General features: G+C 39.1%; 2 protein-coding genes and 1 pseudogene across 2 annotated transcripts; 1 reads left to right on the plus strand and 2 right to left on the minus strand.

Moving 5' to 3' along the window:
- The first annotated feature begins 3,078 nt into the window (after positions 1 to 3,078).
- On the plus strand, positions 3,079 to 5,952 carry LOC113316878 (gamma-secretase subunit APH1-like). The gene is made up of 6 exons (XM_026565038.1): positions 3,079 to 3,281; positions 3,637 to 3,792; positions 4,353 to 4,438; positions 4,977 to 5,102; positions 5,291 to 5,418; positions 5,635 to 5,952. The coding sequence occupies exons 1-6, from the start codon at positions 3,169 to 3,171 to the stop codon at positions 5,773 to 5,775; spliced, it is 750 nt and encodes a 249-aa protein (XP_026420823.1). The 5' UTR covers positions 3,079 to 3,168; the 3' UTR covers positions 5,776 to 5,952.
- A 241-nt stretch (positions 5,953 to 6,193) lies between these two features.
- On the minus strand, positions 6,194 to 9,754 carry LOC113316871 (annotated as a pseudogene).
- A 145-nt stretch (positions 9,755 to 9,899) lies between these two features.
- LOC113316863 (pentatricopeptide repeat-containing protein At1g20230-like) lies at positions 9,900 to 12,919 on the minus strand. Its single transcript, XM_026565022.1, has 2 exons — positions 10,304 to 12,919; positions 9,900 to 10,044 (listed from the first exon to the last, which is right to left on the minus strand). The coding sequence occupies exon 1, from the start codon at positions 12,671 to 12,673 to the stop codon at positions 10,397 to 10,399; it is 2,277 nt and encodes a 758-aa protein (XP_026420807.1). The 5' UTR covers positions 12,674 to 12,919; the 3' UTR covers positions 9,900 to 10,044; positions 10,304 to 10,396.
- Between the last annotated feature and the right edge of the window lie 13,126 nt (positions 12,920 to 26,045).

Below are 26,045 nucleotides of genomic sequence, written 5' to 3' on the forward strand. Positions count from 1 at the left end.
GAATTGAAATTTTTGGTTAAAGTGCTGAATTAGAATCTCTGCAATCCTGTATTGATTTGTTGTGATGTTTCCATTCTAATCCTCCAACTCACTAATAAAATTTCTAGACTGCCGAACCTTCAAATTTGTGTGAAAGAAGCCTGTGTTAGCAGATCCTTCCTTAACCAAGATGAGTTAACCACATTTTTTGAAACTTCAAAGGAATATTTTTAGGCTTATGAGTATTTGCACTTCCTCCCAACAAAGGAGCATGGTCAGAAGCTACTCTCAAACCAACTTTATATCCCCAATCTTCAAATTTTGAAACCACAGATGATTATATACAGCTCTATCAAGATTACAAAGAATTCTTTTATTTCCATGCTGGCAGTTTGAGCAAGAGTGTTGTAAACCAGATTTGGGGAGCTTGTATCAGTTCACAGTTATCAAGACAAGTGTTGAAATCTTGCATAGATCTTCTATTAGCTGCCCTGCCTCCTACTTTTTCATCAGAAGAAATAATAGAGTTGAAATCTCCAACTGCCACAAGAATCTTCTTTGAACAATACCTAAATGAGCATGTATACCAGAAACAAGAACACCACATATGCTTACTGTAATCATCTAACTGGAAATTGAAACTATTGTTGGCTCTGGTAAAGTTTTATCCAAAATAACCAAATGTTGCCTTTTTTTTTATTTGAAACTGAATTATGAATCACTTTATTCTGCATTCCTGGAAAATTTAATTTATTTCAAAAAGAAGCACTACACAAAACTTTTGGTTCAGCTACAAAAACTAAAGAATGTTGAAACTGATTTATTAAGGACCATAATTTATTTTGAGCCCTAGCTCTTCTAAGGCTCCTTACATTCCAAAAAAAAAAGAATTTCCATTGTTGAGATTGGAGGCCTTTAGTACCTCTTTTGCCTTGATTTTCTCTAAAGTTATATTTAACAGGAGCTTGTTGAGATATTACCTTTTGTGCCACAATAGTTTGCTGCTCACTAGAAATAGAAGTATGTTTAGCTGCTGCAGGTTTCTGAATGACTTTAAACCAAGAAGTAGTAGGTATTTTCTCTTCTGGAATGGTGTCATCTTTCCCATTGATATATTTAATAACACTCTTCTCTAAGGCATTGCCCTCAACAATTTGTAATACTTTTGCAGGAGAAAGAGCCTCTCTATCTTCAGGCATATCAATAATATTTTCATCCTCATTTGCATTGTGTAAAGAACCAAACATTCCTGAAGTAATTGTGACTGTGCTTCTTGTCTGGTGAACTGCTCATGTTGGCTGATGAATATGAGTAATAGGAGTCTCATAAATATCAAATTTCCATATACTGTGCTGAGAGGATTTTGGAGCAACCCCATTTGCTTGACTGCTAGCTCCTTTCGAAGTTTCACAAATATCGAATTTCTCCCTAACCATGGGGTTGATTGACTTTGGTGTAGTGCTAGATACTTGTTGTTTAGTATCTTCCTGCGAAGAAACCTTTGTAACCCTGCATTCAGCTTGCAAATGTCCAACAATTTTACAGTTATTACAAAACTTAAGAGGTTTTGTTAATATCACACTTTGCATAAATCCCCCAAACTTTGTTTTGATCCATAGTTTACTTGGAATTTTCTTTGCTAAATCAATATTTACCAACACTCTAGCATAATAACCATTTTCATAATTAAGAGTTACTTCATCAACCTTTACTGGATCACCTAGAGCTTTGCATATAGTGAAGAGTGTTTATTCATCCCAATATTCCAAACCGAGCCCTGAAAGATGAACCCAAATCATTGCAGATGGTGTTCTATGATTTTCTGGTTGAAAATTGGAAATCCAATTACGAATCCATAAAACTTGATTGAAAACTACCCATTTACCAGCTTTAATACTGTTTTTGTCTCTCTCATTATCAAGTTTGATAGTAAAGAAACCTTTTCCTAGAGGAATCAGACCCTCAAGTTTCCATCGATTTTTCAGATTCATAAAAACATCAAAAAATTTCAAACTACGAAGTAAATCTAGGCGACCAATAAGTGAAAATTTCCAAGCAGCACATCGATCATCAGTATCATTAATGAGATCGGTGGATGGATTTTACACAGAAGAATTAATCAAATCCGCGACGGATAAACCCATTTCCAGATTCAAGTTGTTTTCCATAAAAATTAATAAGAAAAAACCCTTATTAATACTAATCAGAAGTACCTGAAGAAAATAAAACCCTGAAGAAGGAGTTAAACACCAATCATGAGATGTTAGTGAAAAAACACCTGAATTAATGATGAGATACGCTGAAATCGAAGAAGAAGAAATAAGAAATTTAGAACTGAGTTAGTCGCCGGTTCGCAGAGTACAACTCAGTCTGACAGCTCATATTGCTTTATGTCTAATGATAATAGAGCACAACATAATTTCTCTGCGCTAAATGGTTGGGCACGCTTGATCCTTGCATCTAAACAGTTGCTTGATCCACTACTTGAATTTGGACTCTTGGATTTTCAAGCTTGAGTGTTGAACTTGAAGAACCATGAGACTTAGCAGTAGAATATATATTAGCCTACCACCCTTGAAAAGCTAAGAAACTTGTTGAGCAGTAGCATTTTTGTTATAGCAAAATAAGCACATCATTTTTTATTTTGAGGATCTAATTCATTTGGATCGGACTGAAATGGTCTGACACATCTAAATTTAACTTAATGTATTTATTTTTGGAGTTACGTCTGACTCAATTAACTCAAAAACATGTGAGTCATTAGTTTGGTCCCATGAGTCAGAGGTATTTTGTTCTCGGACTCAAACAGGTCCACATCAAAAATTAGATCTGAGTTAAGTAGCGAATTAGATCTGACAAAAACTAAAAACAAATGATCTAACCCTTGACTCGTGCCCAGTTAGGGGTCAAATCATATCCAGATCGCGAGCCAAAATGCAAACAAACATCCATGCCCCTTCGATCCAACACATCCAGTTATCGGATCTGAGTCATCTGACTCCAACTGGGGTTGAATTAGAGAAAACAATTCGGCTGAAATATCCTTTGCCTAGAAGAGAAAAATCGATCTTTTTAGCGTCAAACAGGAAGAAGAAACAACCAACAGGCAAAGCAAGAAGACCATCTGAGAGAGAGAGAGAGAGAGAGAGAGAGAGAGAGAGAGAGAGAGAGAGAGAGAGTAAAGCAAGCATGACAGTGGCAGCAGGGCTAGGCTACGCGCTGTTAGCCCTAGGACCTTCTCTTTCACTCTTCGTTTTTGTCATCGCTAAAAAACCATTCTTAGTTCTCACTGTCTTATCAAGGTATATCTCCTTTTCTTCTCTCTTTTTCATTATTTTTTGTTTGCATTTCTCTTAAATTTTGGGTAAACTCTTGTCTAATATTATCATTTAACTGACATTTGATGATAAATAACCAGTTTCAAAATCTGGGTTCTTCTTAGAAATGTGAATAATTTAGAAGTTCAATGGAATTCTGGGTTTTTCTTGTAAGACCTAGAAACCCCCAAAATGATTGGGTTTGATGATTACTTTTTTTGGTGAAAATCAAACACCCATTTTCATGAATTTCATGGTTTTGATTGTATTATTATATTTGGCCTTACAATTAATTGTTTGTTGAAGCTAATGTGTTTTGGTTTGAAATTGATTGTTGCAGTACATTGTTATGGCTAGTAAGTTTGATCATACTTTCTGCAATGTGGAGAGCTTTTCTTCCTCTGAAGACAACAGCGTGGTGGCCGTTTGCGATCCTCTTAGTCACGTCTGTTGGGTTTCAAGAAATTCTCAGGGTTTTCTTCTGGATGGGTTACAAGTATGTCGAAATTTATGCAATTCTGTATCATCTACTGTTTCAATAAAAGTGGTAACATCAAAATGCTAGTCTTGCATACTTGGATTTTCCAAATAAGGATACATGTAAGTTTGACTTAGGGAGGTGTTCTACCTAGATTGTAGAGTTAGCTGTTTGATGCTTCCCAACCAATAGCTTGACATGTATAGTTTCCAATAAACATTAAACAGCATGGTGGCCATTTGCGATCCTCTTAGTCACGTCTGCCGGTTTTCAAGAAATTCTGAGGGTTTTCTTCTGAGTGTGTTGAAATTTATCCAATTTTGTACTAGTTAATGTTTATTAGAAAAAGTCGTTTTTATCAGTAAACCTCAGGATGTCTTTTCAAATTCCTTCTAGGCAGACTTCAGTTTTTCAATTAAGGAGACATGTAGGGAGGTGTTCTACGTAGAAATTATTGTAGAGTTAGCCGGTCAATGCTTACCAACCAATAGCTTGAAATAAAAAAGTTTTTCTGTTCTTCTCTTGTTACTTGCAGTAGGAAATACTAAGAATGTCACTGCTAACTTTATTCTGTACAGGAAGTTGGAAGATATCCTGGATGCTTTTGCTGACAGAGTTTCTAAACCACGCCTTTATCTGACTGATAAGATGCAAATCGCCCTTGGTAAGATCTGTAGATAGTTTTCTTTTGATCTCCTATTTCCCCATGAGAAGCTTTATCGCTATCGCTAATCTGAGAACTTACTACCTATTTCGGTATTAGTACCAAACATTTGTTAGCTTTTTGGTGTTTGACTTGGCGAGTCTGTAAATATACGAAGCAGACTATCCACATCACATTGCACTTCATTCTTGAATGATTTGCCCTATTCAAATCATATTGTAGTTTTATTTACAATTTGCCATCTAGTTTAATGCAAATTTGAGGATGTTTTTATAATGAGTCATAGGAAATCTCCAAAGTTCAAAATGCAGTTTTGGGCACATCTCTTTGATAGGGCAAATTATTTGGTCATTTCACTTGTTCAGCTTGTGCCATTATAACTAGCTCTGCAATGTTGGGCATTCCAAAGTTCTGATGTCCTGTGCCCCGGCTTGTGTTCTTTAAGAGTTAGCCAATTGCTCTGCAATGCTCTCATACTCTTGAACCTCAGTTTTCTTCTTGTTATCTGTGTGCTTACTTCATTGAATTTGCTTTGCAGCTGGTGGTTTGGGTCATGGTGTGGCCCATGCTGTCTTTTTCTGTCTAAGCCTGTTGACACCTGCGTTTGGTAAGGCAACATTTTACGTTGAGAGGTGCTCATCGATGCCATTTTTTCTCGTCTCTGGTGAGTCACTTCCTTACCAGTTTTTTATTTCTTTTCCTGGTTTTCTTACATAATTGTTGATTCCTAAAACTTCATCGATAAAGAGAATAGTCATGGATCAAAAGGTAAATTTGTAAAAATGGACTTTTGAAACATACAAGGAGTCCACATGAATTTTGTATCTTACTGTTCTACATTTCACTTTGCAGCTATCATTTGTCTAGCATTTGTTACCATCCACACGTTCTCCATGGTTATAGCTTTCAATGGGTACGCAGAAGGGAACAAATCAGACCAAATATTCGTCCCAGCAGTTCATCTAATTGCAGCATCAATGGTTAGTATAATACCTTGATATGACCAGTTGGTCAAGATATAAGCCTGAATTGATTAATGCTGTGAAAATGACAGGAAGACCAACTGTCTGTACGATTCTGTAGTGCCTCTTTCTTAGTAGTTATTAGGTGGCTCAATCATCAATATAGATGGAAATAAAAATTGCATATTTTCATCGTTTTGCTTGACTAATTTCTTGCTTGTTTTCCAATTTCAGACGCTGATTAATTTTGCATCTGGAGGTTGCATGGTTGGAATCCCTTTAATCTACTTCATGGCAATCTTGACCCTTCTACACTGCGGACGGCTGGTATGGAGAAGACTCACTGAAACTAGAAGCAGGCCCGTTGTTTCATGACACCTTAGTAAATGTTTCAACTGTACTACTACTGGCCCATTGTGCAGTTATTCCATTTCTCAGACGACGAAGTTGTGTCACATGATAAATTTCGGTTCAGTCCTATATGTAACAGCTTACCTAACTGATATACAGATTTTACCTTACTTCAATTGACCTTACGATTTTCTAACAAAAGCGTCCGGGAATCTCCTTGCAAGAGCAGGTCTATAGTTCTCCAGCTTGCCCATATTTACTTCTAGTAGCTTGTGTCATTCTATTTCTCATTAATAGTTGGAAAGCTCAGTTTTTCTGAAGTTCAGGACGCTGCAGATTTGGGTTTCTGAAGTTCAGGACCTGCAGATTTGGGGTTCTAAAACTGAAACTGGACGAATGATGGAACGTCATTGCCAAGCGCAAAAGGAAAAGAGTAGAGATGAAAGAATTACAACATGTAGATTCGGCTCATGGAGGATGAGCAAGAGAATAAAAGAAAAATCAAGTTAACAAATGGAAAAACTGAAAATACGTCAACAACAATGATCTTTTTATAGACTGATTGATAATCGACTTATAAAGCCAATAACATCACACGAATAAATCATATCATGGCTTAATCAAACATATTAGGAAGGGGTCTGACAGCCATGAATGCATCAACCATTGCCTCAGTCACTGCAGCTCGGGCATTACGATGCTTTTCAACCAGCTGCGTCAAAACTTTAATAACACGATTTTTAATCTCACCGCTCAACATCTCTCCAGATCCATATTCCTTTTCTATATCTTCTAGCTCAGCATCGTCATCCAGGAAAAACTGTAGATACTTGAATGGTATATCTGTCTTCAAATTTGCTCCATTTTGCTGATGTTCCTTTGCCGATTTACCCCCACCAGAGAAAGCATGGTCGTATATCTTGCGTTTAACGTCATCGGCTGAGTCGGTAACATATATAGCAGAATTCGGATCACTAGCAGACATTTTCCCTGTGTCCCCCTGAAGAGCGGGGAAGAAAGAAGACTCGATCAACACAGGCTTCTGATATCCAATCTTAGGAGCAACATCTCGTGTCATTCTAAAATACGGATCCTGGTCAATTGCACAAGGAATCAAGCAGCATAAATTATCTTTGCCAGCGAACAAATGAGGGAACGAACTCGGGAAGGAAGGAACTGCCTGCGTAGCAGGAAAACTGATCTTGGCAGCAGGATCTTCAAGAGTGATACCAAATATTCCACGAAGCTGATTGTCTGTGATGCTACTTGAAAATTTAATCATATTTTCGTAAGAGGGTCCGCCAACATAGCCAAAATCTGAGAAAATGAAGGTTCTGGAAATATCAAAGCCACATGCAATGATGTCCTTGGCATTTTCACGAGCAAGTCTCATAGGCTAAGAGTCTTAGCCTCTTCTACTGGGAGCTTCTTCCAAATGCTCTTCTCATCATCTGTTAGTTGTATCACAAGGGGAACTTTGAAAGCATCCTGTAAGTATCTACAAGAACAGTACAAAACCAAAGGTCACACACATAATCACTTCAAATGTGGTTTGCGAAATGAGTTATATAAGCTCATACAACTGTTATTGACACATGCAACTAATCTGTACAAATTGGTAGCAATGTGGTTGTTGGTTCTCATTATCAACCATTACTATATGTTTCTGTCTTTGTCCATACTCATGACTAGCCAAAGTAAGTTACTTATCACTCGCTAAATGTGGAACTACGCATACGAAACAAATCAATTTAATCGCCTTTAATTGCAGTCAATAAAAGAGAAGTATTTTACTGGGCAAAGGCAATGATGCATGGTCTCACAGGTGACCAAGTAACAACTCAAACAGCCAAGCTCTTTCAGCACCCATGAGATGTTTTCTTCCCAGTGTCAGTTATCTACTTTATGCTTGAACTATCCAACTTAGGTTTTTTTGGTCCTTTTGGTCGTTTTATGTAAGGCTTAAAACATGAATAGATTCTGGTCATCAAACATTCAGGGTTCCGAAGATTCTAAGTATTACAAAATTGCTGTAGATACAGCAGGCCTGGGGAAGATCCCCTCTGTCAATTTCTCAAAATATTACAAGCTGTCTCTATTTTTCTCCTACATATCCTGATCTGATGGTAAAGAAAATTAAGCTACTCCCTGAAAACACCACTTTTATGCAAAATAACCATATCAAAGTTCAATGTTTAGATTCTTCGAAGACAGCAGGGTGTGCACAAATGGTCCATCGAGTTTGAGCTTTTAAGCTTGTGCATAACAGTGTAAGTGTAGTTAATTCTAATCACATTCACCCAGAGCATGACTCTGCGGCGTGAGGTTATGTTTTGTGTGTCCTTGTAGTAATCACCGAGATATTTTAAGTATTCATTGGTTACTTGGGGAAACCGACCTTACTCTCCCTAATAGAATTGCATCGGTCAATTGAGTAAAATTTTTGCTAGATGTTTTAAGGTGGATTGTTGTTCTGTCAAGGCACTTGTGCTCCCCACTGTAAAACTAAATAACAGCAGAAAGAAAACTTACTTTGTAAACATAAAGGGGATAAGATGTCCCAAATGCAAGGCTTCAGATGATGGTCCTCTTCCCGTATAAAGATAAAATTTCTCCCCATTCTCATATGCATCAAGAATCACATTAAGATCTCTATGAGCAAAGAATTTGCCGCGTCGCAGAAAAACATGAGCTGGCCGTTTAGTAATCCGTTCGACTCTTTCAATTAGGGATTCTTCTATTCTTTGACAACCAAATTTATCAATGAGTTTGTCATAGTCAATTCCCCCTTTGCTTGTTACTTCAAAAGGATTTACTACTTGTTCTTCGTCTTCTTCCTTGTTTCTCTGTTGGATCAAGAAGAAACATTAAAATTAAGATTAGCAGAAAATCTAAGAAAAACCCTAACAATGAATCCCCAAATAAACAAACAAACATATAACCAAAACAGCATCAAAAAATTAATATGACAGAACAAAAACTTACGCTGGAAGACGTTTCAGCATTGATATCTTGATTTTGTACACCCAGCACTGTGTTTTTAATATCTTGTAAGCGTTTGGTGAGATGATCACAGTTTGTGCAAAACTCATTCGTCTTCGATCTTTCAGAACCATGCGTGAGAGTGGTCAAAAATTCATGAACACTAGTTATTGTAAGATTAACAATTTCATCGTCAACTTCTTTTGCTGCCATTGTGATAGGAAGAACTAAGCTGCTGTGATGCTAAAACCCTAGAAGAAACCTAGTACTCCCTCCGTCCTAGTTTAGATGCTAAAATTGGATTTTGCACAAAGATTAAGAAACACAAAAAGAATAGTTTTTTTCCCATAATTACCCTAGGTTAGTATTTAATGTTCTCAGTTTTTAAATGTCTAGGTTTTTGTTGTTTAGTTGGAAAAATTCAATTTAGAAAAAATATATAGAGAAAAGTATTTAAGAGTGTGTCTTGAAAATTGAAATACACAATTCTCCATGTTATGGCATGATTAGTTAGGGACAAATCAGGATAAAAGGTGGAAAAATATGGAGTATAACAAGTATTCTAGGACAAAAAAAATCCTCAATTTTGGCATCTAAACTAGGACAGAGGGAGTATTTTATATGATAGAAGTCCTAACCAAATAAGGAAGCCAGATTAAAAGGAAAAAAGGAAACCAGATTAAAAGAGCACCTAAAATTACATCCAGCCAGCTACTATTTTAATAGAGTCTGACTGCTGACTCGGTGCGAGTCAGGGATTACCATCTAATTTTGTTTTCTGTGCACGGTCTGGATAAAGGTATGGGAGTAAAAGTAAAGAATAGGAAGAGAGACCCATTGTATTCGGACAAGAAGAAAAGAACAAGAGGAGAAATCTTTAACTAATTATTTTCATCATGAGGAGTAATGGAGACAGGAAAATGCAGAATAGAAGGAAAATCAATTCTTTGAGATCACAATAGAGTTCAAGCAGGTTAGTAGTAAAGAAGAAATATTTAACGTTGATGTATTGAACGAGATAATAATATTGGCAAGGACAAACAATTCTTGTGATTCTTGTTTCATAGATGCCCAGTCTTCACGAATATCAAAAGTGTAGTCGATTTCTAAGTAACAGTACTTGAAGAACATCAACATATCTTACATGAACTGAGTAAAAGTGGCTCTGGCCAGGAGAATTATATACCTTTATTTTTGCAGAATATGATCCCCTAGCAAATACACCTGAAGGGTGTAGTTTATTCAGGCAATTCATGTTTATAAAGCTCTTCCTGTGGACTGAAAGCCCAAGCATCTTTTTTGTGCTGTCCACTGAAAATAAAAAAAGATACTTGAGTGAATAAAATGAGTCGATCTTAGCTTACATGGACAGAAAACTGATATGCACAAGTGTAAATGCGGACTAATGTCACCCACCAGAACATAATAGAGATGTCCTACAGCAAATCCATAATATGTAATACACTATTTGACGTAGAAATGAAATACTGCAGGAAGGATATCCTCCCCACAGCAGCGTAGTTGTTAACTCAAGAGACATTAGCAAATAGTAATGGGAAAAAACGTGTACCCTTTTGAGCTGGTACGCTTCTGTTAGTTTCAGAAGCAGCTCCTCCCAAAAAATATTGAGGATCAGCACAAAATCCAGCCCTCAATACGTTTCTCACCAGAGATCCCCACATGAGCAAACCCCATTTTTGAAATGATGAAATCGGTTTGTATCTCTAACAAATATCTCTCTTCTTTCAAAATTGGATATAAACTTTATGACAACATGGCAATCACCACAGATACGGAGGTTCTTAATAACTAGGAGAGTGGTACCCGGTGGAGTATTAAGAAGTCCTAACCCTACTGCTAACTTCTCGCTGTGGCCACACAGGAAATGTTCCTTGTCCTGTTCTTCCACATCTTTCAGAACCAAAGCAGTGTCCGCAACGTATCCTGATTTGACCATCTCCAGTTTTAATTTATCTAGTCTCTCAAGTATTTGGATCGATTGTGGATGTGTTCGATCCCCTGCTAAGAGCGTGTGAACCTTGTCCTTCAATTCAATCCAACTATACCCAGGATTCTTCCTTAAACCCATTCTTTTCATTGTGTCTCTGACTCGATTTACTTCTTTCCAAAGACCCTTTGTCGCGTAAATATTGGATAGAAGAACATAGTTCCCAGGATTATCAGGCTCCAACTTGAAGAGTTTATTCGCTGCAATTTCTCCCAATCTCACATTACCATGAACTTTACAAAAACTGAGCAAAGCTCCCCAAATACAAGCATCAGGTTCAAATGGTATCGTCTTCACCACACTGTATGCCTCTTCTATTCTTCCGGACCGACCTAGGAGTGTTATCATGCACGCATAATGCTCTATTCTAGCCTCAATGCCATAATCCAATGACATACTCTTAAAGTAATTCCACCCTTCTTCTGCTAACCCACTTTGGCTGCAAGCTGATAAAATACACGTGAAGCTGATAAAGTTGGGTTTTTCGCCGTCCTTCTTCATCAATTCAAAAACCTCAATTGCTTCCTGACCCTTCCCATGCATTGCATATCCACCCATCATTGCATTCCAAGATACAAGATTTCTAGTAGTCATTCTATCAAAACAAATTCGGGCATCTCCGAGTTTTCCACACTTTGCATACATATCAATCAAAGCAGTTCCCACATAAACATCATAGAAAATATCCCTCCTAAGAGAAAAGCAATGTGCTGCCTTACCACGCATCAAGGCCGCGATATTTGCACAAGCTGGTAATATACACGGAATTGTTACAGAGTTAGGTTTCACCCCTGCAACCTGCATCTCTCCAAACAGTTCTAACGCTTCAACATCTTTCCCATTTTGTGTACAACTAGCAATCATCGACGTCCAAGACACGATATTTAATTTTATCCCTTGGTTCTTAAACTGTCTAAACATCTCTAGTGCATCAGCAATGCGTCCATTTCGAGAGAGTCCACAAACCAGCGCATTACAGGAGCCCACATCCGTATGAGCCATCTCTTTAAACACTTGCAGCAATTCTGATGCACAACCACACTTCCCATACATGTCAATTAGTGCACTAACGACCCACTTGTCCGCCCCAAGACCTTGCTTGATCACATAAGAGTGAAGTTGAACTCCCACCTTCAGATCTTCGAGCTGACCTATCATAGGGAGGACACTAGAGATACTAGTGCCGTCAGGCTTAAATCCTTCTGAATGCATCTTATGTAACAATGCCACCGACTCTGAAGCTAATCCATTATGATTAAAACCCGCAATCAAACCATTCCATGTTATCAGATTAGGCTCAACCCCCGAATCCCTCATCTCATTAAACAACTTTTTTGCCTCATCGAAGTATCCTTGCCTAGCATAACCCGCAATTAAAACACTCGAACTAACCACATTTCTGTGACCCATTCTATCAAACAGCATGTGAGCATCCTTAATTTCACCACATTTGACATACATGTCAATCAAAGAAGATTGAACAAATGAATCTGATTGAAACCCACAAACTTTAACCAAGCTATGAATCTGTCTACCAATTTTCAATGCCAACAACCCAGCACAAGCTTTTAGTGCACTTGGAGTGACAACATTATCAGGTAAAATACCATGATTGAGCATTTGGCGAAAAAGCAAAAGGGCTTCATTGAAATGCCGAGAGATTGAACAAGATGAAATCAGAGTTGAAAATGATAAAATATCAGGATCAGTGATTGAATTCAAAAGATGGGTTGCATCAGAAATGCGATGATTTTTGGAGTAAAGTGAAAGAAGATTAGTGATGAGATGGGTATCATTAGAATGTCCTGTTTTGAGAATGTGTCCATGGGTTTGTTGAATTCTAAAGAGAGAAATGGAGTTTGATTTTAATTGAATAAGAACGGTTCTGTATGAATCGTTGATCAGAGTTTGAGCTTGTTTTGTTGCCATCATTATTCACTTGAGCTGCTATGTAAGATCAGGATGATCTTAGCGTCAAACCAGCAGCTATATTATCATTAGCCTTCATAGACAAGGCAACAACTCTTATGTTTGCCGGCCGCCGCCTCCCTTGCCGAATTCTGCAATTCTTGCTTTGTAGTTTCTAGTCCCCTGCGCCCCACTCAGAACGTTTACAGGGGTTAGTCCTCGAGTGATTTCGGGGGAGTTGAGTGTATTTTAAATTTCAGGGATTTTGAGAGAGTTTGAGAGAGTGTAGGGAGTTTGAGAGAGTTTTGTGTTTTTGAGTTCAGGGAGTTTGGGGGAGTGTAGGGAGTTTGAGAGAGTTTATTAGAGGGAGTTTGGGGGAGTTTGAGAGATTTCACTCCTAACTCATTCTCTTTTAAGAAACAATAAACCCTTATTTGCAAATAACATTGATCTTTAATCAAAAGAAAAAAATAAATGAAAATGATCATATCTCTGTATCAATAGTATGTTATTTTGTGCAACGAGATAATTTTTTTCCCTTCAATTTAACGGTCTCCATACAATTCTAACTCCCTTTGTTCACGAACATTTTCCCACATATCATCCGCTATACTCTTTCTCCATGCATTAGCTTCTTGACGTTGTTGTTCTTGAGTTTGTTGTGTCAAAATTTCATCGTCATTTACAAGCGTTGATGGATGGCTATATTCCTCTTCCTCTTCCTCGACCGGAAACTCATCTGAACGGCATTCTTTTCGTAAGAAGTTGTGTAGGGGTGCACAAGCTGTCATTATCTCCGCTTGCACCTGATACGGAAATGGAGGTTGAGACTTAAAGATCAAGAAACGAGACTTCACAACACCGAACAATCTTTCAACTACATTCCTCAAAGAAGCATGACGCATGTTAAATAATTCTTCAGCCTTTTTCGCATGATTACCCTTACCAGAAAATTCTTTCAAATGATTGGTGTGATTTCTAAGATGCACACAATATGCTTGCAAGTATACAAGGTCAAGATTTGTAATAAAAGGGTGAGTAGGGGTTTGTCCATAGGGAGAGGAGCATATAAGAAGTTTTCCTAGGCTAACAAGAGTGGCAATGCACTATGGCAGGCAAGCTAAAGGAAACCAAGGTTTCAGGCAGAGAGATAAGAACACAAGGTAAAGCAATAGAGAAGCAGGCTAAGAACCAAAGCAGGGAAAGATAAGCAAAGAACCAAAAATGCAGGGTAAAGCAATAAAGAAGCAGTTAAGAAAAACAACAAACAACCAAGGCTTGGCAGCCAAGGGAAGGATGAGGCAGGATTGTGCACTGACTTCAGTGCACAGTAACTACAAGATGCAGGAAAATAAAAAGCAAGAAAAGTAACTGAAATATAAGCATACAGGACTGAAATTAAAAGTGACTGAAAGAGTAGTGGTGGTAAGCCAAGGCTTATGATCCACCTTGTGTCCTAATCAAGTGACATGTTTCTAGGTTATGTTCATTCCTAAGCATACACTAGAAATGAAAGAACACCAACTTGCTCACTAGTCTACCCCTAGCATTGGCTGTCTTTTGACAGTACAGCCAATCACAGGCTCTATGAGCATTGGCCTCTCTCAAATACACATTCACAACACAGCAACAGGAAGTAACCAACTAGCTCATTCACACTTGACAGTGCACAAGGCTTCACTGAGCCTTGGCCTGAAACTGATTAGCTCATGCTAACCATGTTTTGGCAACAAACATACATCATATGAGATAAGGTAAACATAAATTGCAGCATATCAAATAACTACAACACATAAGCAAAATGCAACTGTAAACATACAAGTACTAAAATTTTCAGTTCATAAAATTTTTCTCCAATTCTCTACTGGCTAGTCCAGAGAGGTATACAGTGTCTTTCTAATGCTTCCCCCAACACCAATTTATACCCATTACACAAAATTAGGTTTTCCCCCAATTTTCCCCAAAGTCAGTAAAATTAGGTTTTGCCAATTACCTACTGTTGATGAAATTCTCGCTCCATCTCGTCGACCCATCCTTCTATTTCTCTTCCTGAGTCATCTCCCGCTCCAATTGCTGCTCTAACATCAACTTATATCTTCAATTTCTCACCTAGGGTTTCAGTCGGCAGAGATGAGAAATTGAGGAGATTAGTTGATGTAAAACGTGATAGTGATGATGGGTATAGGTAGAGTGATTTGAGGAGAAAATAGTGGAGTGATTTGGGGTGAGGTGGTGGTGATGGAGACGGACATGGTGGTGGTACGGAGTATGGTGGTTCTGCAGAGGGGGTGATGGAGGAGATGGTTCGATGGGGAAGGGAAGGGTGCGTTTGGTTGAGGTGTAGGTGCTCGGTCGCTAGGGTGTGAGGCGAGTGTATCGAGTGTGATGATCTGCGACGCTGAGCCGTGGGATAGGGAGATGAAAGATCAATCGGACGGTGAGATGAAGTGAAGCTTGTAGCGACCGCTGGATTTTTTTATACAACGAAGTTAACGGCTCTAGATGGGGTTAGGTGTTGTAGTGTAAGGCGGAGATATCAGACGTTGATGAACAGCAAGGGAGCGACCGTTGGATTCAACAACCATCTAATCTGAAGGCTTGGAATTTCAGCGCTGTGGTGCTTGGCAGAGACTTCAGATTTTGATGCTCTATGAAGGAGCGACCATCGGATGCTTTTGGGAACTGATCTGACGGCTGAGAACGGAGGCGCTTTTGTGTGTAGAAAATGAGGTTGTGCGCACCATTCTTCGCGGCTTCCTTGCGTAATTTCTCCCGGCTTTTCACTACTTTTCTGCTCTTTTCGCTCCGCGACTCATCCGAACTTTATTTATTACCTAAAAATGCAAAATTAATTAATAAATATATTTATTCTTGAAAACAATGAAAATACAGAATATGGGATAAAATATAGAATTAATGCATAAAAGATGAGTTAAAATGCCAACAAAAAGGGATAAAAATATACAATATTTGGCACTCATCAAATACCCCCAAACCTGAATTTTACTTGTCCTCAAGTAAAACAAAACTAAGGAAATCCTAACTATACCACTGTCGCTGGTCTCTCGAATGCATTTAGCGTATGCACTAAGCCTTTTAAACCACTAAGTGTCCCTAGTGGACGAGTTGAAGTCTCGTGAAGGTTTGCTCAGAACGTACCTACAAAGTTCTAGGTCAAAATATAAGCTCATATTCCATCAAACGTGACATGTGCAAAACAGTTTAGCTCACAGCAAAATGGAGATGTCAATCTAGCTATCGAAGGCACAATCCTAGCACTGATAACAAATAAGGACATGTGATAAGAGTGTAAAGTGTATCTACACATGTGTAAAGAAAGATCTGAAGTCATGACTACTAATCACCAAGAGATAGTTTCTCAGGCTAAGAACTGAGGTCGAAATCTAGCTAGCTGTCCGGACTTTACGAGAATTGTGAATGAGTTGGAGGTATTTCACAATTACTCGCGTTGTACATCAATGGCATACACCCTCCTTGCTTATTACAACAAACAACAAAAATGACTTTTACATGACTCTTATTTACATTGACTATCTCTTTTTATTTTTGGAACAAGAGATGATGGAATTGAAAATACTTGATTTTTTTGTATTTTTCTGATATTTTTTTTTTTTTTTTTTTTTTTTTTTTGAATATATACATTTTTTTTTTTTTTTTTTTTTTTTTTTTTTTTGAACTGAAACACTTTTGATACATATAAAAGGAAACAAAAGATTACATGACACTTTGCAAGAGGTAGCCCTTTTTGATGCACCCAGTTAAATTCGATGGTTGTCTTCTTAATGTAACCTCCACCTTCTATCCCAACCAACCAAAGAACAAGCTAGTCAAGTTTCGTTCAGTATTCTAAAGTGATTGGCAATCGTAACTTCCTATCAAACACCTTGAAGATCGAGGCCATACATGTATTGGTAGATCGTGCGCGTGCAAATTTCTTATCACTATGTGAATTGTGCTAGAATCAGGGTGCCTAAATATCTAGACTAAGACTCCTAATAAAAATACATATTTGCACAAGAGTCAACATTTCAAGGTAAATGAGCTCCATTTTTATGATTTTTTCATTTTTAATTTTTTTTTTTTTAATTTTGATTTTTAATTTTTTGGAATTTTTCAATTTTTTCAAAAAGAAGAAGGAGTTCGTTTTCAATTATGGCATATTATCATGGTATCTACTCTATACCCCCAAACCTAAACTAAACATTGTCCTCAATGTTTCAAAATATGGAAAGAATTATAAAACAATATATGAAGAGGAACATGCTGAGTAGAGTAAAAGGAGAGAGAATACCCGATTGTACGGGGTAGCTCGATTAAAACTCCGTTATTCAAGGCAAAAATCCATCATATTAGCAGTCACAATGGATGAGCACAAAATATATACAAAAGGAAATTTAACTAACACATTATCTACAAGAAAATTTGGTTTTTAATGGGATTGGACTTTTTGGAAAAATTTGGTTTTGGGGAAAAAGAAAAATTTTGGTTTTTAGGGAAAGATTTGGAAAATTTTTGGTTATTTAGGGAAAGAGTGGACCAGTTTAGTCCACATAGACTGGGTCCTCCAGGTTGGTTGTTTCAATGTCGGGTGGAAATGGCTCAAGGAATGGCTTTAATCTCTGCCCGTTGACTTTGAAAACGTTCTTGTTGGAGACATCCTCCAACTCTACAGCTCCATGAGGAAAAACTGTGCGTACTAGGTACGGACCCTTCCATCTGGAACGCAGTTTTCCTGGAAAAAGATGTAATCGGGAGTCATACAGCAAGACTTTCTGACCAGGAGTGAAGGATTTGCGCAGAATACGCTTGTCATGAAACATCTTCATCTTCTGCTTGTACAGCTTGGCACTGTCATAAGCCTCATTTCTCAATTCTTCCAACTCGTTGAGTTGAAGTTTCCTTTGAATTCCAGCTTCGTCCAGAGAAAAGTTCAGCTCTTTGATTGCCCAGTAGGCACGATGTTCTAATTCCACAGGTAGATGGCACGGCTTTCCATACACTAGACGATAGGGGGACATGCCAATTGGTGTCTTATAAGCTGTTCTATAGGCCCACAAAGCATCATTCAATCTCAATGACCAATCTTTCCTGGACGGGTTGACCGTCTTCTCCAGAATGTGCTTAATTTCCCTATTAGACACTTCCACTTGTCCACTAGTCTGAGGGTGGTACGGAGTAGCAACCTTGTGAGTTATGCCATACTTGCGTACTAAAGACTCAAAGTACTTGTTACGAAAATGTGAACCGCCGTCACTGATGATAGCTCTAGGGGTACCAAAACGTGAAAATATGTTCTCTTTAGAAATGAAAGTACCACCTTGTGGTCATTTGTTCTGGTTGCTATGGCTTCTACCCACTTAGAAACGTAATCAACTGCGACTAGGATGTACAACTTGCTGTCAGACATGGGAAATGGACCCATGAAGTCTATCCCCCAAACATCAAAAATCTCCACAATCAAAATGGGGTTCAATGGCATCATGTTTCTCCTCGAAATGCTTCCTAGCTTTTGACAGCGTTCACAAGCAACACAATAATCATGGCAATCCTTGAACAATGATGGCCAATAGAATCCACACTGCAAGATCTTTGCAGCGGTTTTCTTGGCACTGAAATGGCCTCCACATGCTTGGTCATGACAGAAAGATATCACATCTTTCTGTTCAGTGTTGGGGACACATCTCCTAATGATTTGGTCTGGACAGTACTTAAACAAATATGGGTCATCCCAAAGGAAATGTTTGACTTCAGCCAGGAATTTAGAGCGGTCTTGTCTCGACCAACGTGAGGGCATCCTACCTGTAGCGAGGTAGTTAACAATATCAGCAAACCAAGGAAGGTCTGAGATAGACATCAGCTGTTCATCTGGGAATGATTCTCTAATCAGCTCAATTCATCAATAGACTCTAAAGTTAATCTAGACAAATGATCAGCAACCACATTCTCACAACCTTTCTTATCACGGATTTCGAGATCGAATTCCTGTAATAAGAGTATCCATCGAATAAGGCGAGCTTTAGCATCCTTCTTGGAAAGAAGATACTTCAAAGCCGCATGGTCTGTGTATATGATGATCTTAGACCCTATCAGATAAGATCTAAACTTGTCTAATGCGAAAACGACGGCAAGCAATTCCTTCTCGGTAGTTGAATAATTGAGTTGGGCATCATTAAGGGTTTTGCTAGCATAGTATATCACATATGGTAGTCTATCAACTCGCTGTCCTAAAACAGCACCAACAGCATAATCAGAGGCATCACACATAAGTTCGAACGGAAGCTTCCAATCGGGTGGTCGGACTATAGGAGCGGTGGTGAGAAGGGTTTTTAATTCCTCCCATGCCTTCACACAGCAGCATCGAAATTGAAGGCAACATCTTTGGAGAGAAGACTGCACAGAGGTCTGGAGATTTTGCTGAAATCTTTGATGAATCGCCGGTAAAAACCAGCATGACCTAGAAATGATCTGATCTCCTTCACAGAGCAAGGTTGTGGTAGATGTTGAATGAGGTCAACTTTAGCTTTATCCACTTCAATTCCTTTCTCTGAGATGATGTGTCCTAGAACTATTCCTGAATTCACCATAAAATGGCATTTTTCCCAATTTAGAACAAGGTTCTTTTCTTTACATCTGGATATCACGAGGGCAAGATGCTTCAAACATTCGTCAAACGAGGAACCAAAAACAGAGAAATCATCCATAAAGATCTCGAGAAAACTATCTATCATGTCAGAAAAAATGCTCATCATGCAACGCTGAAAAGTAGCAGGTGCATTACACAACCCGAAGGGCATACGTCTATAAGCAAACGTCCCAAATGGACACGTGAATGTAGTTTTTTCCTGATCTTCCGGAGCAATGTGAATTTGGTTATAACCGGAAAAGCCATCTAGAAAACAGTAGTGACTGTGTCCAGACACACGTTCTAGCATTTGGTCAATGAAAGGGAGCGGGAAGTGATCCTTCCTTGTTACTGTGTTCAACTTCCTGTAGTCGATGCATACTCGCCATCCTGTGGTTGTACGAGTAGGGACTAATTCATTCTTGTCGTTCTGAACAACAGTAATGCCTGACTTCTTAGGCACAACTTGAATGGGACTAACCCATTTGCTATCGGGAATTGGGTATATGATACCCGCATCAAGTAGTTTCAGGATCTCTCCTTTGACTACATCTCTCATGTTAGGATTAAGTCTCCTTTGCATTTCCCTCGATGGTTTGGCATTCTCTTCAAGGTTAATGTGGTGCATGCAAATGGTGGGACTAATTCCTTTGAGATCTGAGATGGTCCATCCTAAGGCCTCTTTGTGTTCCTTAAGTACTTCTAAAAGCTTACTTTCCTGTTCCGTGTCTAAACATGATGAAATAATGACAGGTAAAGTATCAGAAGAACCTAGGAATGCGTACTTCAACGTACTAGGCAATGTTTTCAATTCAAGCTTGGGTGGCTCAACAATGGATGGAAAGCTTGGAATCAGAGAATAGGGGTGTTCCACTTCATATTTCCTTTCAGTGACGTCCATTTGAGGTACAGATTCGAGCAGAGATAGGACGTCACTACAGTATGCATCATCATAAATCAGGGTTAAAGTTCTCCATACATGCTTGAAAGGGGTCAACGGATAGAATGTTAGTCAACGAATCTTGCATTAATCCTTCAATCATATTAACTTCATGCACATCATCATCATCAAGATTCACAGGTTGTTGACTAATATCGAACACATTCAATTCTACCGTCATGTTACCAAAAGACAGTTTAACACTCCATTCCGACAGTTGATGATCGCGTTGGACGTAGCCAAGAAAGGACGTCCTAAGATGACAGGAATGTGACAGTCTGGGTTTTGTACAGGTTGAGTGTCTAAGACAATGAAGTCTACGGGAAAATAGAATTTGTCAACCTTGATCAAAACGTCTTCGACCACTCCACGAGGAATCTTGACAGATCGGTCTGCCAGTTGTAGAGTGATAGATGTTGGTTTCAACTCCCCAAGACCTAACTGCTCATAAACAGAATATGGCAGTAGGTTAACACTTGCACCTAGGTCTAATAACGCTTTATTGACCGTGTGTTCTCCTATAGTGCAAGAAATTGTTGGACATCCTGGATCCCTAAACTTGGGTGGAGTTTTGTTCAGAATGATGGAACTACCTGCTCAGCTAAGAAAGCACGTTTTTGCACATTGAGCTTGCGCTTTTGAGTGCACAAGTCTTTGAGGAATTTGGCATAAGCAGGGATTTGCTTGATTGCTTCAAGAAAAGGAATGTTGATGTTGACTCTCTTGAACAGATCTAACATCTCATTGTAATGGGTACTTTTCTGTTGATAGATCAATCTTTGAGGAAATGGGCAACAGGAAGATGAGTTGGCAAAGGGACATTCACAGCAGTAGAATTGTCAGATTTTCCAACTTGCTCAGATTCTTTGGTTTTCTGGGGTTGTGGAGACAACGTGGAATTTTATCAGACTCATTAGGTTCGCCTACGTTGTTCTCGATGACTTTACCACTTCGGAGGGTGGTAATGGCATGGATTTGATCAGGTGAGGTTTCAGTGCAGGATGTTGTGCCTGTTTGAAATATCCTCTTTGGATTTTGTTGGGGTTGGCTCGGAAGTTTACCCTTTTCTCTCTCACATATTTGATCCATCTTTTGATCTAGATTTTTCTGACTTTGCATCAAACTCTGGAACATTTCCTCTAAGGTGGATAATCTCTTGTCTGTATTGTGTGAGGATATGATTGTTTGAGAGTTTGATTGTTGTTGAGGGTTTCTCGGGTGTTGATAACCTTGATTGTTCTGATATCCCTGATTGTTTTGATAGCTCTGATTGGGTTGAGATGGTCCTCCTTGAGTGGGTCCTTTTGACCATGAAAAGTTAGGGTGGTTTCTCCATCCTGGATTGTAGGTCTGTGAATAAGGGTTATGCTCTGGTTTTGAAACATGGCATGTGCCTGTTCAAGCCTAGACTCCTGGACTGCAAGCAAATCTGGACAATTTTGGAATTGATGGTTGGGGTCGTTACAAGCAGCACAAATAGATGAAGCGACATGTTCTCGAGAGTAGTGGTGGAAGGTTTTGAATTTTTATGTAGTTCTAACTCTTCTAATCTCCTAACTATTGATGCCATGTTTGCTCTACCCTCAAAATCCGCTTCAATCCTAAAAGCCTTTGCTTCATGTAGTCTTTCTGGTTTCACGGATGGATTCCCACTGTTGCGTCTTTTCAGCTACTTCAATCAAGAAGTCCCAAGACGCGTCAGCAGTTTTATCTACGAATAGACCATTACACATCGACTCAACCGTTGTTCGGGTGGACACATCTAGACCTTCATACAAAATTTGCACAAGTCTCCATTTTTCAAAACCATGATGGGGACATTGGAGCAATAATTCATTGAATCTCTCCAGGTATCTAGCTAAGGTCTCACCTTCTAATTGCACAAAGCTATTCAGACTTTGACGAATTGTCGCAGTCTTGTGGTTCGGGAAAAACTTTTTGAAAAACTCCTTTATGAGGTCATCCCATGTCATGATGGATTGAGGCTGTAAAGCATAGAGCCAGGCCTTTGCCTTATCTTTCAGGGAAAAAGGAAAAAGCCTTAACTTCAGGGTTTCGTCGGTCATTTGAGTGAAACGCAGAGTTCCACAAATTTCCTCGAATTCTCTCACGTGGTGGTAAGGGTTTTCATTCTCAACACCTCTAAAAATAGGAAGCATCTGTATTGTGCTAGATTTCAGCTCATAATGGCCATTAGCCTCGGGCAGCAAAATACAGGACGGTTGACTGGCTCTAGTTGGGTACATATAATCCTTGAGGGTACGTGGTTCTCCCATTGTTTCTGGTTGATCTGGACTGTCTCCCTCAGAACTTAGAATTTCGATAGGTTCGTCTGGGTTAATTCTAACAAGTCTGTTTGTCTGGTCTCTGTAGGTCACAATCATGTCCTAGTAGGTACCTTAACTAACATGTTGGTCAGACAGAGCAATCGGAAACAATTTGGCCCAAGGGTTATGAAGATTTGGTTTTGAATGGGTTTTGGTTTAAAGAAGGGGTTTTGTTTTTGGTTTAAAAATTTTGGGTTTTTGAAAATTTTTTAAATAAACCTATCATAAATTATCACAACTCATAAAAGAAAATAAAAACAATAATAATAATTAAACAAACCCATAAAAGAAAAAAGAAAAATAAAAGAAAAATAAAGAAAAACAAAAAAAAATAAAAAATTATTACAATCCCAAATATAAAAAAAAGAAAAAGAAAATAAAAATTATTACAATCCCAAAAAATAATTAAATAAATTATTACAAGCCCAAATTTGAATTTAAATGAGGCCCAAGTGGGTTAACTCATGGGTTAGGCTTACTTGTTTTTGGAGGGAAGCCCAAAAATAGGCTTTTAGTCCCCTTTTAGTTGCAAGGCCCAGTTGGGCTTTAGGATCGTCCTAGCAGCTCACGTCCAAGCCCAGCAGCAGCAAGTGTAGCAGAGCCCAGCCAGCAGCAACGGAGCCCAGCTGAAGTTGCAAGCCCAAGAGCAGAAGTTGCAAGCCCAGCAGAAGTTGAGGTTACTGAGCCCAGCTCAGTTGGTTCAAGCCCAGTTCAGAGATTGTTGCACAAGCCCAGCAGAGAGGTTGGCAGCAGGCCTGGCAGCATCAGTTGGCAGCATTGCAGCAGTTGGCAGCAAGTTGGCAGAAGCAACAGCACAGCAGCAGCTAGGCAGCTTCAGTTGGCAGCAGCAGCACAGCAACAGCACCAGCAGCAGCTTGCAGTTGCAACAGCAGCACACAGCAGCAGCAGTTGGCAGCACACAGCTTGGCAGGGCCAACAACAGCAGCAGACTCTGAAAACTTCAAATATGGCAGCCAGCTCCCCGGCAGCGGCGCCAAAAACTTGGTGTGATTCTAAGATGCACACAATATGCTTGCAAGTATACAAGGTCAAGATTTGTAATAAAAGGGTGAGTAGGGGTTTGTCCACAGGGAGAGGAGCATAAGAAGTTTTCCTAGGCTAACAAGAGTGGCAATGCACTATGGCAGGCAGCTAAAGGCAACCAAGGTTACAGGCAGAGAGATAAGAACACAAGGTAAAGCAATAGAGAAGCAGGCTAAGAACCAAAGCAGGGAAAGATAAGCAAAGAACCAAAAATGCAGGGTAAAGCAAAAAGAAGCAGTTAAGAAAAACAACAAACAACCAAGGCTTGGCAGCCAAGGGCAGGATGAGGCAGGATTGTGCACTGACTTCAGTGCACAGTAACTACAAGATGCAGGAAATAAAAAGCAAGAAAAGAAAGTAACTGAAATATAAGCATACAGGACTGAAATTAAAAGTGACTGAAAGAGTAGTGGTGGTAAGCCAAGGCTTATGATCCACCTTGTGTCCTAATCAAGTGACATGTTTCTAGGTTATGTTCATTCCTAAGCATACACTAGAAATGAAAGAACACCAACTTGCTCACTAGTCTACCCCTAGCATTGGCTGTCTTTTGACAGTACAGCCAATCACAGGCTCTATGAGCATTGGCCTCTCTCAAATACACATTCACAACACAGCAACAGGAAGTAACCAACTAGCTCATTCACACTTGACAGTGCACAAGGCTTCACTGAGCCTTGGCCTGAAACTGATTAGCTCATGCTAACCATGTTTTGGCAACAAACATACATCATATGAGATAAGGTAAACATAAATTGCAGCATATCAAATAACTACAACACATAAGCAAAATGCAACTGTAAACATACAAGTACTAAAATTTTCAGTTCATAAAATTTTTCTCCAATTCTCTACTGGCTAGTCCAGAGAGGTATACAGTGTCTTTCTAATGCTTCCCCCAACACCAATTTATACCCATTACACAAAATTAGGTTTTCCCCCAATTTTCCCCAAAGTCAGTAAAATTAGGTTTTGCCAATTACCTACTGTTGATGAAATTCTCGCTCCATCTCGTCGACCCATCCTTCTATTTCTCTTCCTGAGTCATCTCCCGCTCCAATTGCTGCTCTAACATCAACTTATATCTTCAATTTCTCACCTAGGGTTTCAGTCGGCAGAGATGAGAAATTGAGGAGATTAGTTGATGTAAAACGTGATAGTGATGATGGGTATAGGTAGAGTGATTTGAGGAGAAAATAGTGGAGTGATTTGGGGTGAGGTGGTGGTGATGGAGACGGACATGGTGGTGGTACGGAGTATGGTGGTTCTGCAGAGGGGGTGATGGAGGAGATGGTTCGATGGGGAAGGGAAGGGTGCGTTTGGTTGAGGTGTAGGTGCTCGGTCGCTAGGGTGTGAGGCGAGTGTATCGAGTGTGATGATCTGCGACGCTGAGCCGTGGGATAGGGAGATGAAAGATCAATCGGACGGTGAGATGAAGTGAAGCTTGTAGCGACCGCTGGATTTTTTTATACAACGAAGTTAACGGCTCTAGATGGGGTTAGGTGTTGTAGTGTAAGGCGGAGATATCAGACGTTGATGAACAGCAAGGGAGCGACCGTTGGATTCAACAACCATCTAATCTGAAGGCTTGGAATTTCAGCGCTGTGTGGTGCTTGGCAGAGACTTCAGATTTTGATGCTCTATGAAGGAGCGACCATCGGATGCTTTTGGGAACTGATCTGACGGCTGAGAACGGAGGCGCTTTTGTGTGTAGAAAATGAGGTTGTGCGCACCATTCTTCGCGGCTTCCTTGCGTAATTTCTCCCGGCTTTTCACTACTTTTCTGCTCTTTTCGCTCCGCGACTCATCCGAACTTTATTTATTACCTAAAAATGCAAAATTAATTAATAAATATATTTATTCTTGAAAACAATGAAAATACAGAATATGGGATAAAATATAGAATTAATGCATAAAAGATGAGTTAAAATGCCAACAAAAAGGGATAAAAATATACAATATTTGGCACTCATCAATGATAACGTTGGCCACAAAATGGTGTTAAACAATATCGTCGGTTTGCAAACCCACCATCCCCCAAGTAATATTTACCTGAATAAAACACAAAAAGAAAACTTCGTCAAGTAGAACCCGAATATAAGAGGACTTAACAAGTGATAGTGATTCTCAATGACACCCATGCAAAGTAGCAAGCCAATTAATGCATGATGACATAACAAATTATGAAGATAGCTGTAAAGGAATTTTGTTTCACCGAAACACAGTTTCAGATTGTCCAATCTTTGCAGTACTAATACTTACCCGATCCTCTTGAAATTTTTATGGTACACTTACAACTCAATATTCCACAACACATTCAAAAATCATAGCATTCCAACGGTTCATTAAAAAGATACATTACTCAGAACCCGACTACTTTCAATACGTGCATAAAGAATTCAGTTCCGGATTTCTCACACTTTGGTGTACCTAAAATGATCA

This window comes from Papaver somniferum, chromosome 1, assembly GCF_003573695.1.
Source record: "Papaver somniferum cultivar HN1 chromosome 1, ASM357369v1, whole genome shotgun sequence".
In the NCBI taxonomy this organism is placed as follows: Eukaryota; Viridiplantae; Streptophyta; class Magnoliopsida; order Ranunculales; family Papaveraceae; genus Papaver; species Papaver somniferum.